Source organism: Labrus bergylta, chromosome 5 (assembly GCF_963930695.1).
Source record: "Labrus bergylta chromosome 5, fLabBer1.1, whole genome shotgun sequence".
NCBI lineage: Eukaryota > Metazoa > Chordata > Actinopteri > Labriformes > Labridae > Labrus > Labrus bergylta.
The window spans coordinates 28,781,753-28,799,318 of NC_089199.1; the positions used below are offsets into that span (position 1 = coordinate 28,781,753).

A 17,566-nucleotide genomic window follows, 5' to 3' on the forward strand; every position below is an offset into this window, starting at 1 on the left:
TTTGTAAGCCTGTAAGAACTTTGACCAATGTCTGCCACGAGGTACCAATCTGATGAACCAATCAGGCGCCTCCCTGTCTCCCTGCTCGCTCTCTACCCCTTGTGTGCACTCGCCCACACTCAAAGAGCGTCAACGATGACGGAGTTCATACTGTGAGTTTGTCCTTGGTGAAATAGTCGTATGTATTTTAATAAAGTTTAGTGTTTATTTATCGCTGAATGAGACATGAGACGACGTAGTTTCTACTCAATGAAAGCGATCATGCGTGTAAGTGAGGGGGGCGTGGCTCTTGAGTGAGCACAGAGGGGAGGGGGGTGGGTGCAGACGGAGCACTGAGGGAATGCTACTTTCAAAATCATGCTAGTTTTCCAAAAATTACCAACCCTGCCTTTAAAAGAACAATTTGTAACAGTTAGAAGAAAGAAACTTACCATGTTAAACCGTTTGATTTGTTGTGATTTTAAGTCCTTATCCCAGAAAGGCAGAACACTAACTCACTAATAAACATTCAGAGTACGCACTGACACAACTCATGTAGAGTAAGTGTGCAGGCATATCTTCCTGCACTCACCTGATGTGTGTATAACTAGAACCCAACAATATATTGTCACCGATTGAGCTACACTGAGGAGTTTCTGGCCCTGCATCCCATGCAATGTGCATCTAAATAACACGCTAAAGGGCTTTTTCAGCAAAGTGTAGGCATTAGAAAACTTGGGAATGAGAACACATTGGCAGCCAGTAAACATCAGCTCACTAATTTGATTCACTTTTTCCTCTACCATGCCTCCTGTATTTTCCTTTATGAAGCTACTTTTAAATGCAGAGCGGCTTCTCTGATCCATTTTAAGATCATCCAAACTATAGCTGCACTAATCAAAGTTTTTAAAATTGTATCTAGGAAAACAGTTCGTAAAAGTCAGGTTTACTTGGCAGTTATCTTTATTTATTGTACTGCATGGTCCATCAAGTGCCATCCAGTTTCTTCTCTGCATGCAGATCTGCACTACATGGAGGTTTTAACATCACCTCCTCAGAAGTCCTGCTGCCTTCTTTCCGAGACTTTGGAGATTTCTTCTTCTTCACTTGTCTTACATCAGCTGAAGTCTACAATCCTGTATGTCCCTGCTCGCACTGAGCCTCTCCATCAGCTGACTTTAATGCACTCTGATTACAGTAGCATCGGTCTAGTGTTTCATTAATCAAACATCAAAACCTTTTCCCACTCGCTGTCTCCAAAGCAGCTTCAGAGCTCTGAATGGAGTTGAACAGTGTTATTCTTAAAATCCGTCATTCATTGGTGTTTTCAGGAATGTGGTGTGAAGTCTAAAAGTCTCTCTTGCTGTCAAACTAGGTTGAGATGAGCGTGACTGTGAAGGTGCTTCTTATAAAGTACATACTTTTTGAATCAGTCAGTGAGTTTTATTAGTTCAATGAGGTTTCCTGAAACATATTTATTTACACATTTCTGCTTCATGTTCGTGAGATTTGGAGAAGAAAGATGTGTGGTCAATGTTTGATAGGAGCCGTCTCACACCGGTTCAGCACCATGGACAGAGCCTCACATAACGTCACTGTAGGGAGAGTCTTTTCAGAGTGCTGCAGCTTCATTTTGATCATTTTTGAGGATGTAGAGATTTTACAATAATAGAGAGTCAAAACAATGAGAGACAGCTGCATCAGTAGTGTCGTCAGATGCAGCTGGACACAGGTTTTAATTACAATTCTAAATCTTGTGACCTCACAATGGACTCCTATCAACGCTAATTGTTGTTTTAATGGTTTGTGTTCATGTGTGGACAACAACAGTACAACATGTTAACTGTTAAACTGTGGAGGTGCTTACATTTCTATTTCTGCTTTTGACACAACATAAGGTTGGATGTTTTTTTCTCACTGCTTCTGGTTAATTTAAACAATCAGACACATGTAGAGACGTTTCAAGATTTAAAAATAAGTCATGAATTGTTTTTTTTATTGATAACAACAGTTTCGATGAAGTTCAATCAATTTTTTTAATTTCATGTTGACTTCATGGCACCAAAGAGGCACACGGGGAGGTTTGTATAGAAGGGGTGGTCCAATAAGCTCAGAACTTCCACCCGTTATAGGTTTGTTTTTCTAATAACTAATCAAGAGGTTTTCTGAAAAAAGTTAGTTTAATTAGGTTAAAGCTCCGGTGAGGAACTTTCAGTTTGTGTTGGTTTTTTGCCAACCTCTGAGAAATAAGACATCTCTTTGTTTTTCTCATGTAGGACTCCTGAAAGTCCATGGATCCATCCATCCATCCATCCTTCCATCATCCATCCACCTGTCCATCCATACTTTCATTCATCCATCCATCCAGTCGTCCATCCAGCCAGCCAGCAATCTGTCATCCATCCATCTTTACATCATCCATCCATCCTCCCATCCATCCATCCATCCTTCCATCATCCATCCACCCGTCCATCCATACTTTCATTCATCCATCCATCCAATCATCCATCCATCCAGTCGTCCATCCATCCAGTCGTCCATCCAGCCAGCCAGCAATCCGTCATCCATCCATCTTTACATCATCCATCCATCCTCCCATCCATCCATCCATCCTTCCATCATCCATCCACCCGTCCATCCATACTTTCATTCATCCATCCATCCAATCATCCATCCATCCAGTCGTCCATCCATCCAGTCGTCCATCCAGCCAGCCAGCAATCCGTCATCCATCCATCTTTACATCATCCATCCATCCTCCCATCCATCCATCCATCCATCCATCCATCTATCCAATCATCCATCCATCCATCCATCCATACATACATTCATTCATTCATCCATCCATCAAGCCAGCCAGCAATCCATCATCCATCCATCTTTACATCATCCATCCATCCTCCCATCCATCCATTCATCCATCCATCCATCCATCCATCCATCCATCCATCCATCCATCCATTCATTCATTCATCCATCCATCCAGTCGTCCATCCGGCCAGCAATCCTTCCATCATCCATCCATCTTTACATCATCCATCCTTCCATTCAAACATCAATCCATCCATCCAACTAAACAACCATCCATCCAGCAATCCGTCATCCATCCTTCCATCATCCATCCATCTTTACATCATCCATCCATCCAATCATCCATCCAGCAATCCAGCAATCCGTCATCCATCCATCTTTACATCATCCAGCCATCCTTCCATTCAAACATTAATCCATCCATCTATTCATCCATCCAACTAAACAACCATCCATCCAGCCAGCAATCCAGCAATCCGTCATCCATCCATCCAACCAGCCAGCCAGCCATCTCTTGTCCTGACCTTCTCACATAATTTAATTGTTTTATTCCTTCATGTTTCCAAATTCGACCTCTTTGTTTCTGTCTCTGTGTCAGTTCAAAGAACAGAAAGTAAGACAAATAGAGGGACAAGAGATTGAGTTATAAGACAGATACTTGTTTTGCCACAGCAAGCTGACAACCCAGAGTGGAAGAGAAAACTAATACTCTGTTTCTCCTCCTCTCCTCTCCTCTCTTCTCTCTCTCTCTCATCTTGTTACTGTCAATGTGACCCTCTGCCCTGCACGCTGTTTTACACATAAACCTATTTTCTCTCCTCACCGGCCTCACCCTCCTTTGTCTGCGTGTTGACTTTCAATCTTGCTTTGTTGTACGCCTTGACCCTGTTTCCATATTGATTTTCTTTCCTGTGCTGCTTTTCATTGAACATAACCCTGTACCCTTGACCGATCGCTCTTTGTGTTATTACATACACCGCCTGACAAATTCCAATAATGTCATTACATTGTTCTCTATGTGACCACCATATCCAACGACCTTTCTGCTTACGTCTACCCATGCCCTTTCTCTTCTATCGTCCCTTCATTCCTCCATCCTTCCCTCTGTCTTCCCTCCAGCCGTGTGTCTGGTGCTCGGCTGTATTATCTTCCCAAACGGCTGGGACACAGAGATCATCCGGGACATGTGCGGAGAGGACACGGGGAGGTACACCCTGGGTAACTGCTCCGTGCGCTGGGCTTACATATTGGCTATCATCGGCATCCTGAACAGCCTCATCCTCTCCTTCCTGGCCTTTGTGCTCGGCAACCGGCAGAGCGACTTCCTGCAAGAGGAGCTGAAGGCCGACCACAAAGGTAAGACATGGAAAACAGACTTAAGCATTGGCACTTTGTATATAACAGGATAAAAAAAAGGTATTTTTTGTCAACAATTAACAGTTAACATGCTCACCCCAAATTGACACAGAACGTTTACTAGGGGGGCTAGCAGGAAAAAGTCCAGGTGAAGTCAGAGTCGACAATTTGGCTGTTTGCGTTCACACATGCAGCTCAACTCTGAAATTTCAGGACGTTTTCAGGAGTTTTGTGCACAAGTTAAAGCCCTACACATAACATAGACATCCTCTCAGACCGTTTTGGAGATTTTCTCTTCATGACATCACAAAGGGCAGTAGCCCCTCCCCCAGGTGGGTGACACTCCCACAGCTAGGTGTTTGTTCTGCCCTCTAAGTCCACCTTTCCAGCGTGAACAATAGGGCATGGAGCGAGAAAGCCCGAGTACACCCAAGCCCTTCCAGAGAGGGGGCGTGGTCAGACACAGCTCATTTACATATTTAAAGGTACAGACACAGAAACAGCCTGTTCTGAGCAGGGCTGAAATAGAGGGGTTTATAGGCATGATCAAATACAGGATCAGAGTGGATTTAGAACAAGAAACTTCACAGACATGTTTTGGGGAGCTCTGAGACTGGTTGAAAAGGGGGAGAATATGTGACCTTTAAATATACTTACCATAACCATTGATTAATGCAACTCAAACACAGTCACACGCAGACAACCAGCTTCTCATCAAACAGCTCATCAAAGCTGTGTTTCCTTATTTTTTTTAACAGTGTGTCAGATTTGATAACTCAATAAATAAAAGGCAAATCATTGAGTTTGACTTGTTGAAAAAAAGTGAAATCGGTTTTGAAGTAGCTGAGCAAACTAAATTATAGATGCTCTGAAAAAATGTGCACACATCTTAAAATTAGGACACGTGTTGGTTAATTGCTTTGCATGCATGATTAATCAGTCCATGCAGGGTGTGACCTGAATAAATCTGCGTTCTGTGCACTTCAATTAATCAGGAAAATTATTTTATGTCAGCACATAACGGCATTTTACAAAATTTGATCATGGTAGAGACATTCAATGCATGGTATGTCAAATCCACCGCCGGGGGGCTCTCAATCAAAACATTAACAAAAGATGACGTCGAGGCTAGCAGGGAATCATGGGACTTCTCTCTTCTAATAAATTGAAAAATCTACATTAGATATTTGAATGTTAACATTGTTATAAAATTCTACATTTTTTACCTTTAAGCAACTTTTTCTCCCCCATAACGACGTCCTCACCCTCAAACGTCCCCTCTCCTCTCACTCTGTTTTCAGCTGTGTGTTTTTAAAGCTGAAGTGTTAAGAGTAAATGTTGGTTTTATGTCGTTATAAAGAGCATCATCAGGCGAGTTTAGCCGAAGATAAAAATAAAACTCCCCCAGTTCCTCTGAGTGTGTGTGTGGAGGAAGTTTCCATGGTTACGAGTCAGATTGAGGCTCTGGTTTCCTCTCAGTGCATGCGTCTCTGTCTGTTTGTGTCCGTCTATGTTTCACTCTTTACATGGCAGTCTTTCTCACTGTCTTTGTTTGTCCTTTGTTTTCTCTCTCTCTCTCTCATTGTCTCTTTTGTCTCTATCTTTGTCTCCTTTCTGACTTTTTTCTCTGAAGCATCATGTCCATCAGATGCGGGCCATCATACAGACATGCAATATTGGAGATAATCTCCTTTTGTTATATAACTCATAACTCAGCTGCACCCACAAGCTCCTAATTTCCTCCCCATGTTGCATTGATGTCCTCACTCAGCTGTAGACATAGAAACATTTCTTCAGCTCTAACAGGCGGTGAAATAGAGGGAGCTCAAATGAACTTAAACAGAGCTGATCAGATGTGACGTAGATTAAAGCAGCATAAATGAAAAGATGCATCTCCTCGAAAGTTTCAGCGCGATTAGTCAAATGCGTATCAAGCTTATTATCATATTTCAAAACAAATACATTTAGTTGTGATGATTTTTTCCCCAAATTGTTTAATTTAAAAAACTGACAGCCCTAATTGAACAAAGAGAAGCTTTATCAATCGCTCTCTCTTTTTGTCTCTTCCTCAGATTTCGTCGTGTCACGGGTAAGTTCACGCCGTTGCTTGTGTTAAAGTTGTGTAGTGATTGTGCATCTCATGGTTGTGAGTGGTCTTAACTGTGTGTGAACATAAAGCAGTTTGCATGGGTTCAATTAAGTACATGCTTTCCTAATTTCTGACACTCAGAAATTTAAACGCATCAAACTCAAATTATGAAGCCTAAAAATAACTGAAAAGTACGAATGGTCATTTATTTAAACCAATTAGACGTCTGCTCATGATGAAGATGGATGACTTGATTCTTGGAGTTACATTAAAGGGGTCATATTATGATTTTTCTGGTTTTATATGCTCTTTAGAGTGTTTTCCATGTGTCCTGTGCATGTTCAGGCACATCTATGTGCAAAAATTTAAAGTCGAAGCGAGTGGGTCCTTGTGTCCCTGAGCTCAGGCTGTCAGGTACACTCACTGTGTAATGTATGTAATATCTGCATTCTTCTATTTTTCATGTAGTATGAGAGAGTTAAAGTGTCTCTCTTTGCAGTGGGTTGTCTTAAATGTTTCTTAACCACCACACTACCACCAAATGTGATTTCTTGTGTCTCACAGTCCCATCACATGAAAGTAATTCTGCATGTAACTGCCAGTGTTTGTTACTTCAAACATCGCAGTAATCTATTCCTGTTCACTGAGTTCAGCTTCCCTCAGCCGACCTACCTGGTGTCAGCTCAGATATCCTGCTCTGTTCTCGTGAAAACATGATGTTTGGTCACATTAGAGAGCGTGGTAAAGTGATAAAAAAAATCCACACAGGGGGACATGGCTGAAGGCTAGAGAGCGTCTGTGCCGAGGTGGAGCTGTATAGACGAAGAGGAGCAATCAGTGTGGAAAACAAAAGGGTGGTTGCATGTTGTGGAAAACACCCTCAGGTGCGATGTTTTCCCAAAGGAGCGAGGTCTACTGCGAGTCGAGAGGAGCCGTCAAGTCGAGGGAGGACTTTGGGGTGAGGAGTGTGTCTGCAGCTGCGAACACCGGGCCCTGCAGCCGCTCTGTGCGTGTGTGTCAGCATCAAAGAAACACAGGACGGGAAAATCAGCTTAATTACAAGCCAAAAACATTAATGAGATGTTAGCAGCTGTGTGCGCCGCAGAGCATGAAAAAGACATTGTTGAAAGCACCAGCACAAGGAAAACTATCTGTGCCCGATAGTGATGAAGAAGAGGAGGAAATGAGGGACGTCTCACTGTGCCGGGATGGGTTTTCTGTTTTCTCAAAATAGTAAAGGAACAATACTCGATATGGGTGTTTTTATGTACACTCTTCAGAGAAACAAACCTCTGCACACCTGAATGTATGACAGGTGTGTCAAAGGAGGGTAAAACTGTGCAGGAGCCCTTCTCATCGCCCCTATGTACACTTTTCATCCATTTATTTAATATATTATGTATCTTTGGGGGTAGATTAAGGGCTACAAATATGAAGGAATTTCTTTGTTACATGTTCTAATGCGTGTGCTCATCAACAAATACTTCAAAAGTTGATTATCAACAGGGGCGTGTCCAGACTTTTTTTTTTAACTGGGGTGGCCCACCTGGGGCTCTGACTTATGCAGACGTGGCATGACGTGATGTTTGAGGCCAAACACACTCAAATGAATTACATTTTTTTCTTTTTACCCTTTTTATGCCCACTAATGATGTGTACTTGAAGGTAAAACACTTTGGACAAAATGGATTCAAAAACAAAGATGAATGTGTACAGTCACAATTTTAAGTACTTAAAGAATTGCATGAAAACTCTTGTATACTGTCGAAATTAAAAAAAAAAAAAAAAACATGTATTGGAAATGAAGTCCTCTGTCCTCTTACCTCTGATTAGACAAATAGCCAATCATAGATTTGGATTTTGGGTCTGCACCTGGAGTGGCCAATCAGATTTCAAGGACACGCCCCTCAAGAATGTCACTTTTTTTATTTTAAAGACAGGAAAAAGAAAAGGCAAACGTCTTTAGAGGAATGTTTAAAATGCCTTTATTTAATTGGCAGGTTCTATAAGAAGCACATGATCCCATCAGTAGAGATGCTAAAACATGTGTCCCCAGTGTCTTTGACCTGGTGTGAGTGTGACACAGTGAGCGTCTTCAGAAAACCATTCAACCTTTACCTTTAGTAGAAGGTCATTAAAACAACTGATGACTCTGAAACTGTTTCCTCCTCACAGCTCCATCTTGGCTCTTCTCTCCGAATGGATGGAGTAAGATCAGTTTTTTTCTATATTAGTTTCTATGAAGTGCTGATCCAGGTCTGCAGCATGACCCCCTCTGCATGCAGTCCAAACACCGACCTGATTATGACACACTGATGGCTGTCCTCTTCCTCTGTCCTGTAAAGGGCTTTGCACCGTGAACCCCTCTTTAACCTCTCCTTGTGTTGTCTGTGCGTTTTAGAAATGTAAGTTTTATATTCCCCTCTTGGATGAAAAGATGGATTCAGTGTTCCTGCAAGTAGAAACTTTGGATTTATCTAACAGTCTGCCTGCCAGGAATATTCACATGCTGTATCTTCTGTGTTTAATACAAGTTGTGGAGCAACTCATCAACAGGATGCTCCTCAGTATGACCTCGTTATAGACGGGCCAGGCCGTAGCTTTCATGTGCAGGTTTTCACAGTATGCACTCCTAAACATTTCTGGAGAATTTGAGTAGGGCTGCTGCCCCTGAAATCTTCCGGATCTTGTTGTTCACACACGCCCCTCACAGTGGGAGTAAATGTTGCCACCCCCTCCCACTTGCTCGAGGTGAATTATCCTGATTATCTCCGGCTGCGTTCTCACATCAGCTCACTCAGACTTCATGCGGGAAAAAAAAATACTAGGGTGCTGGCAGGAGAAACTCCGGGATTAAATCCAAGTAAAAAAAATCAGCTGTTTGCGTTCACACATGCAGCTCACCCTGAAAACTTTTTCTGGAGGTTTGTGCAAGTAAGTGTGAAAAAAGTGATCTTTGTGTGCAATGACAAATCATCATGAAACTAAAAGTCAAACCATACAAATATGATGAATGTGTCTGAAACAAAATGCTCTCCAGGAGAACGCTGCGCTGACAGAACGAGTCGTATGAAGGGAGAGAAAATGCGTTACAGTGTGACCTTTTCCCGCTTATTGCATTAGTGCGTTTATTTGTGTTTGTTTTGGTCCTTTTCATTTTCCACATCATCTCGCCGGCTCGCTCTGACTCATATGTCAGAGCCCTCCTGCCGTCTCTCTCACTTCACAGAGCAACAGGAGGGAGAGAGAGTGTGGAGACAACACTGTTCAAAACCACAGACTACTAAATCATTATGTTTAAAATGTTGCAGAGGCAAACAGCAGGATGGAAGAGCTGGACTCTAATAACTTCATCAACATGTCTTTGACTGCTGTTAAATTATCACTAACAAGTTCCCAAATGTCTCAGTCTGATGGATGTGGAAAAATAACCTTAAAGTCCCCACTACATTTTCCTGGTTACGATCCAGCGTTCCTGTGTTAAATGTTTTTATATTTCAATAAAGTATCCTCTGAGTTATCTGAGTGTTTTAACATCTAAATAAATGTATTTTCTCTTCATGTAAAAAGTCAAAGTCAGGGACGTTTACACATTTTTTAAACTAATTTTGTCGAAGCTAACAATCCAATCAATTCCCTCCAACATCATGTCCCGCCTCTTATCTTGTGATCAGTACAGACGACTGACAAACACATGAATAAGTCTGGGTCCTCTTCTTCTCTTGTTGTCCCCTCATCTCTCCTCTTTCCCTCCCAAATCACATGTTTGTATTATTTTATGAAGCATATTGTAACTGAAGCTGTCCTCACAACGTCCCTCTCTCTCTCTTTTCTCTCTCTCTGTTTCTCCTCTAGATTGAGATCCGCGACTCAAAGGATCCAAGATACGCGGTCCACCGTTTCCACTGAGAACAGAACTTCCTCTCCCCCTCTTAAAGTCCCTCCCTCCCCCCCCCGTCCTCGTTCTCCTCCTCTTCCTCCTCTGAGTTCTTCAGGTTAAACCTTGATCTGGACTTGGATGTGGTCTTGGAGGCCCAGCAGTTTGTACAAAAAAGGACTCAAGTGTTTTCACCTGACAGGACGTAGGACCGTCAGCTTGACCAAACTCTGGGATCAAAACAAAAAGTACAGAGATATTGTTTAAAAAAAGATGATATATCAAAGATTATAAGGTGATTTATTGTGATCAAATGCTTGCAGCTGGAGTATTCTATGAAAATATACATATTTTTACTGAGTGGATTATTTCCACCTTTAAAAGTGACGATATAAGTGCGTATAAAAAAGCACACAGGTGCTACTTCTATAAAAAATATATGTAATGAAAAGATGCACACAGGTAAAAAAAAAAGATGATTTTGTACAGCCACAGTGTAATTTTTACATCTTTTTCAAGTCAATTTTCAACTTCTCTTTGTACAAGACGACTTCTGATCCGCTCAGATACAAAAATAAATCACTTGACATGTTTCTATGGAAACAGGGAAAAAAGGAAAAAAAAAAACGTCCAAGCATCTTCTCCCTGAACATGACACAACATCCATGTGAGCTGTGGAGTAGTGCAACCTGTTTCATTGTCAAATCATGATTTAATGAAAAGAAAAAAGTGTGGATTCAGCACGTCTTTAAACGTGTGCAATTCGCCATAATCCCACGGCAGCCATATTCCTTTGACGTCACCTGCAGGGTGGGAAACTCAAACGCCGTTATTATGTCTCACCGCTGTGTTCAAGCCGCCGTGCAAATTGTATAAACTTTACAGTTTGACACTTTCACACGAGAAGATAGCAAAGTGTAGACGCCTCACTTTCTGAATTGTTAGCTTACAGTTGTGTTTTTGCAGGAAATCGTTCAGTCAGACGGACGGCTCACATTTTGTAATGTTTTGAAATGTCGATCGCAGCAGCAGAACATTGTTTGTGATTGGCATCGAGGCTCGGCGCTCATCACTCCTCACAGGTTTATTTTACATGACGAGTGATGAGGTGGTATCTTAAAACCTTTTGTCAGAGCCTGCAGGTGGATGCTGAAGTGATGGAGAGTGTAATGCTGGTGCAGGGCAGAGCAGAGCAGAAAGAGAGACCGGAAATCTTGCAGCTTAAATTGACGACCAAATCGAGAGGATGTCATCCAATCTGTTGTGAATGAGCTGTTGGAAGCTAGTTGGTTATCAAATGTCTTAACTGTCATTAAAATATGACCAAGCAGCAACCTCCCGTTTGAAAAATTAAGCTAATGCGGAAGTGCAAAACTGCAGTTCATCGAGTGTCCACTAGAGGGCTGACTGCAGAAGCCTTTACAGTCACATACACACCCATTCAAAAAAGCCAGTTTTTACAGCAGATATTAACATGTTTACAGGCTGGTTCAAAAAATGAAATAGGTTTGATTCGATGTCTCGATCTGCACACACTGTACGCAGGGTGGTTTTTTTGATTACTCATCTGTTTTGGTTTTTATGAAGGATAAGAGTTCTTCACAATAACGCGTTTAGCTGACATGATTGACAGGTTGCCGGGTCGTAACGGTTCATCAAGAGGCTTAAAACCCGCCTCAGCTCCAGCTTTCAGCCTGCCGTTAGACCGACTGACAGCACATCCTGCAGGGCGACCGCCATCAACGTGCTTCCAAAGCCCCCTTTCACAACCAACGAGGTGACGTCACTCAGGCTTCAGCCACTATTCTTTACAGTCTAAGACCTGAATCACCTGATGTGTATAGTCCATTGTCTCTTTGATAATCAGTTCATCATTTAACTTTATAAAAGCAATCTGGCGTCCAAAAACTGAGCATCCCGTCAAATAAAAATGGCTGCTGTGTTGTGGTGAATTAATCCCAACTCACACGAGTCCGCACGACGCTATGAAGAGACTTTTTAGTTCATTCTTATTTTTCATGTTGTGTTATCTCCCCATTCGCTGGTGGTTTCTGTTCTTTCTCCAGTCATGTGTACATCCCCCCCCCCCCCCCCCACCCCAGGAAACGCCCTGCATGCTGCATCTATCTCAGGCTTCCTCTTTACACTCACAGCAGGGGGGCTCGGACTCTGTTCAGTCCAACAGGAGGTCTACTGCACAACCAGGATCGCCGTCTGAGGAGCTCAGAGCTGAGAGAACCCACGACAGACTTTCATGACGAACAACAGACACCTGACTGCTCACCTGCTCTAACGGAGCGGAGAGAGAGACTTCAATCTTTATGTTTTAATTACTAATGGAAGCACAGTGGAATTCAAACGCTGATAAACAAGGAGAATGATTCATTTATTTTACCTTTAATTTGATTTTTTTTTAAATTAATTCTGATTGTGCTCACCCACCATGTCAATGTGTTCAGATCTGCAATATCCACAGAACAACTTTGGGTTCAAGAACTTCATTTACATCTTTTTCTTGACAATTTCCAACTCATCTTTTTATTTTTCTAAAGATTTGTTTTTGGGCTCTCATGCCTTTATTTAAAGATGGGACAGTAGATAGAGTGAGAAATCAGAGAGAGAGAGAGAGAAATGACATGCAGGAAAGGGACCTCAGGATGGGTTAGAACCCGGGCTGCCCGCTTAGTGGACTAAAGCCTCCGTACATAGGGCATGTACACTAACCACTAGGCCATCTGCGCGCCAACGATTTAGCCGATATGGAGATCACTTTCAGGCTGGATCGTAGTCCTCGAAAGCCTGTGTGTTTACAATGTGAGGAGGATATTTCTCTCTCTGTCTGATCTCACAAGATTTTACATCATTCTTAAGGAGAATTAGAGCCACGAGGGGGAAACATTTTTTGAGATTTCAAGATTAAATTCATAAATTTAGAAGAACAAATTCAGAAATGTATGAGGAAAAATCATGAGAGAAGAAAGTCATAAATTGAAGAGAACCTTTCAGAATAATCATTTTAACCGTAGCCTAGTTTAAATCGATTTACAAACTGAATATCGTAAATGAACGACTTTATCCTCGTTAATTTAGTGCTTTACTCTTGCTGTCTTAAATTTGGCCCTTAGTAAACTCGTTTAGAGCTGCTCCATCTTTTTTGAACCGAGTAAATGTTTAATTTAGACATTCAGCTTAAGGTACAGTCATTCACAGTCCTCTCTTCAAAGGCACAAGAATGAACCAGAATGTGCTCCAAAACTAGAAAACAATGCTTCCACAATGTGTGTTACTTTTATTAAATAAAACACTTTCTGTCAGCTTCATTCACAAAATAATTTTGAGGACCAAAAAACTTTCGATCTCCTTTCAGAAAAACAGACAGGAACAGTGACACTGCTTTCCAGAGCAGAACCAGACGGGGACATTTATGTAAAGATGTTTGTGTGATTTAAAAAAAAATGTATCTGTAGTTCACACTGTGTAGTTTTTGAAAGGTTGATTCTTGATATTTAAGCGTCATCATCATCAGAGATACTGAGTCCTTCTGATTGACTCACATGTCAGGACAGAGCTCACTGAGGACACAAAATCATAAAATAGTCTCCTCTATCTGTCTTCTTTTATTCATGTTCACATCCGGACACAAATATTTAAACTTGTTTAGATATTTCTTCCCCGACATTGTTATTCAGCTGTGCTAAGGCAATGTATAGATTTCCTTTCTATTTAAAGGTCACATATTGTCCTCCTTTCAAACAAGTTTGTCTCAGAGCTCCTCAAAACATGTGTGTGAAGTTTCTAAATCCACTCTGATCCTGTATTTGATCATGTCTATGAACCCCTCTATTTCAGCCCTGCTCAGAACAGGCTGTTTCTGTGTCTGTAGCTTTAAATATGTAAATGAGCTGTGTCTGACCACGCCCCCTCTCTGGAAGGGCTTGGGTGGCTCGGGCTTTCTCGCTCCATGTCCTATTGTTTACGGTGAGAAGGCAGACTCAGAGGGCAGAACAAACACCTAGCTGTGGGAGTGTCACCCACCTGGGGGAGGGGCTACTGCCCTTTGTGATGTCATGAAGGGAAAATCTCCAAACGGCCTGTTTGAGCACACATTTTCTGAAAAGTGGAGCAGGCAAACGACAGAGAGGATGGACTTTTCTCTTAATTGGGGGGTTTGTAGACAGACTAAAGACACATATTAGTGTTAGAAAAACATGGTAATGTACATTTCCCATAATATCTGACCTTTAAAACCTGATTTTTTTTATTGAATCCTGTTTTTTTTTTGCTTTGCTTTGCTGTCGTTTGTTATATATTTTTCTTTGCTGACGGGATGATGGTGTGAACATTACAAAGAAGAACGTTTGTGCAGGATTGTCACAGAGAGTTCAGGCCGGCAGCCAGCTTCACACACACTACTGTCTCACCTCTGACAATGAATAAACTGATTGACTTCTCATATTGTGTCAGGGTTTTTTGTTAATTAAAACATTTACATGTGTTTTATTCAACATATTTCATTCACTTAAGAATACTTTGTGCAGTTGTACATTTGTATGCCTGAAACATTATGTATATCTTGCATAAATGTAACAATTCATTTCATACTATCACACTTATTTTGGATGAATGTTGATTTATGAGCGGACAGGAAGGTGAGCAAACATTTTGTTACTCGTAGCCTGGTAGCCTATATTGCTTTTACTTCAATTCCAACCTTGTGGTAATTAGGATTATTTCGCCGGTAAGAAGGCACAGGGGAAAGTTTTTTAGATGCGTCCATTTTTGTAACTTTATGAATTCTCCGAACATCTTTCCTTAACCTCATGACGTTTTCCCCGGGGTTAAGGTAAAGAGGATAGTGAAAGGAGACAGGAGGGACAATCTGAATGCAACCCCAGGGTATTCTGTCTTCCCCTCAGTCTACTCTTTAGTGTTTCCTGTTTTATTTTTGTAGTTCTGTCACCCAGTGCGACTTGTCTTTGCATCATCTCTTTCTGTGCGCTCCCTCCACAGTGACTGTGAGCCCCACCCTGATTGTTTTCACCTGTGTCAGTTAATGAGTCTCACCTGAGTGTTTGATTGCCCTGTTAATTGAGTCTCTATACTAGCGGTACATACCGGTTTGGCCAAAATGCAATATTCAATATGCAAAAACTTGTGAGCTCCACAGTATGCCAAAACTACCCAGATGTCGCTCTGATTTGGAAAGAAATCACAGATGCATCAGTCCAGTCTTCCTTCTGTACTGTTTCCCACAATGCAAAGTGTCATGTCAGAGAACGAAATGACGGACAGCAACTAGCATCATAACAGGGGACCAACACACACAAAGACACCACCAGTTATCATCTTTGATTCTCTAAATCATGAAAATCTAAATGAATCACTTGTTAGATTTTTTCAGACTGTAAGTAGATGATGACACTGAAGCGCCGTTTGAAACCAGCTTAGCAAACAGCGAGTGTGTGCACCCACCCTGATTGTTTTCACCTGTGTCAGGTAAATCAGTCTCACCTGTGTTTGATCACGGTTGGTGCAGTCGGTGAAAGAAAGCTCTCCGATTGGCTGTTGGGAGGTTTCATTTATCTCCAGCTCTCCTCTCAGGTTCAGTAAAGCCCCTTGAGCATGTCGCTGTAGTATCCATGCTTTCACCCATTAGTGCGGTTTCTCCTTATCTGTCTCCTCCTCCTCTTCGTCTCTTTTTTCCACTAAAAGACGAAGGGCTGACAACGCCAACGCCATTTTCACCTTTTTATCAGACATTATTCTCCATTAGTAGACGACCTATAACACGTGTGGTGAGCGACAGCGGTGTGAAAATTGGTCTTCTCCCATCATAACAACGGACTACCGCCCCCTGCTGGCATGGAGAGTTATTTCCTCTCAGACTTGGGCAGAACGTACGTGGTGATTGGCCATCGGCTGTAGTCTTTGTAGTGTGTTCTAGTGCAACTTTTTGGCCCGGACGTGAGGCGACGCCATGCACAGTCGGCCTTAGTCGGCACTATTTTTTTGCTTTTATTTTTTCTGCTTGGTGTGTCAGGGCCTTCAGTGAAAAACTTTCTTCAGGCGTGTTGCTTGACCCTTCTCGGGGAGTCAAAGTATTAGAAGTAAATGTCTATGAACTGAGCTGCACCAAACCCATTATTCAAAAGAGAAACGTCTCTTTATTGTGCAGCCTCAGTGCTCTGAGTTCACTCCTCGCTGCCCCTCCATTCATGCCTGCTCTGCGCTTATATAAGCAGCAGCAGGAGCAGCTGACCCCGAGCTCCTCTTCCTGCTCGTCCTGCAGACTTTACAGGAGACGTGACTGCTGGAACACGGGACCCCGGGGACATAACACACTCCAGCACTGTGTCAGTGCACATATCAGTGCATATCATATGCATCCATGAAAATGTCTTGTTCAACTGCAGTCGTAAGCATGTGTGTGTCTGTGTGTGTTATTTTAGGGGGGTGGGGGTGGGGGGTTGCACTGGTCCCATCTGTTTGTGAGGCAGCGATGCGTTAAGGAGCAACTGTTACTGATCACAATCCCCAGGACACGGACACACACACACACACACACACACACACACATATACACACACACACTGTGTTCTGGTTGTTTCCAACATCTGTCCCTGCTAACACCAAAAACATTCAGCAGAACAAAGTGAGGTTAAATCTTAGATTTCTAACTCATTTTCAGTTTGCAAACTGAATCTTAATTGTTATAATTTCCAGCCAGTATTTAGTCATCATGGGGGAGAAAGCCACTTTAGCTTCACCTATTGGCTCCTGAAGAGTCGTTTTGAAGCCTCAAATGTTCCATTTTTTGTGTCAGCGTGTTGAGATTCTGACCGAGAGATTAAAACTGGAGAGCGTTGGTGTAAAGTTAACACAGTTATGCAATCTGTGCCTGTGGCTATTTCATTATCTTACTAATTACTACGATGGTTAAGAACATCATGAAGAGAAATTTCTATCTGCGTTTGTAGCCTTTTCACACTTGGAAAAAAAAGGTTTCGGTGCATTTGTGAACTCAAACGGCAAATATTTCAACTTTGCCTTCATCTTTCTCCAGCCCGCCCCCTGATTAAACGTCGGTGTGGGGTCGGGAGGTGAGCCGATGTGCAAAAACAGAAGTGAATATTCAGGAATATTTATCATTTGCAGGACCAGTTCGATCTTCGTGCACAAAATGAAACTGTTTTTCTTCTAATTTCATGTTTTCTGTGAATATGTTTGATTACACGTAGCACTGATACAAAGGCAAAAACTCTTCATAACATTAAACTCTGTTGCTTCGTCCACCATCCTAGATATGTTTTAAACATAACAGACTTCTGCCGCGTCCTTTTTACATCATCTGTTTCCTCCTGAGACCTCCCCACTCTCTCATCTTATAGGACAATCTGCTGTTGTGAGATACGTACATACAGTCTGTAAAAGAGTTCAGGGACAGGCTGTTCTGA

The 17,566-nt window shown here is 42.1% G+C and overlaps 1 protein-coding gene across 2 annotated transcripts in view; it reads left to right on the top strand.

Moving 5' to 3' along the window:
• lhfpl4a (LHFPL tetraspan subfamily member 4a) overlaps positions 1-14,563 on the top strand; it is a 31,965-nt gene extending 17,402 nt beyond the window's left edge. The window contains exons 2-5 of one of the 2 annotated variants that reach the window (XM_020639557.2): positions 3,910-4,146; positions 6,219-6,235; positions 8,411-8,443; positions 10,091-14,563. In XM_020639557.2, the coding sequence (XP_020495213.1) occupies positions 3,910-4,146; positions 6,219-6,235; positions 8,411-8,443; positions 10,091-10,144 (341 nt within the window). In that variant the 3' untranslated portion in view covers positions 10,145-14,563. The remainder of the gene's footprint in view (positions 1-3,909; positions 4,147-6,218; positions 6,236-8,410; positions 8,444-10,090) is intronic. The other variant, XM_020639558.2, reaches the window with a different exon arrangement.
• The last annotated feature ends 3,003 nt before the right edge of the window (positions 14,564-17,566 follow it).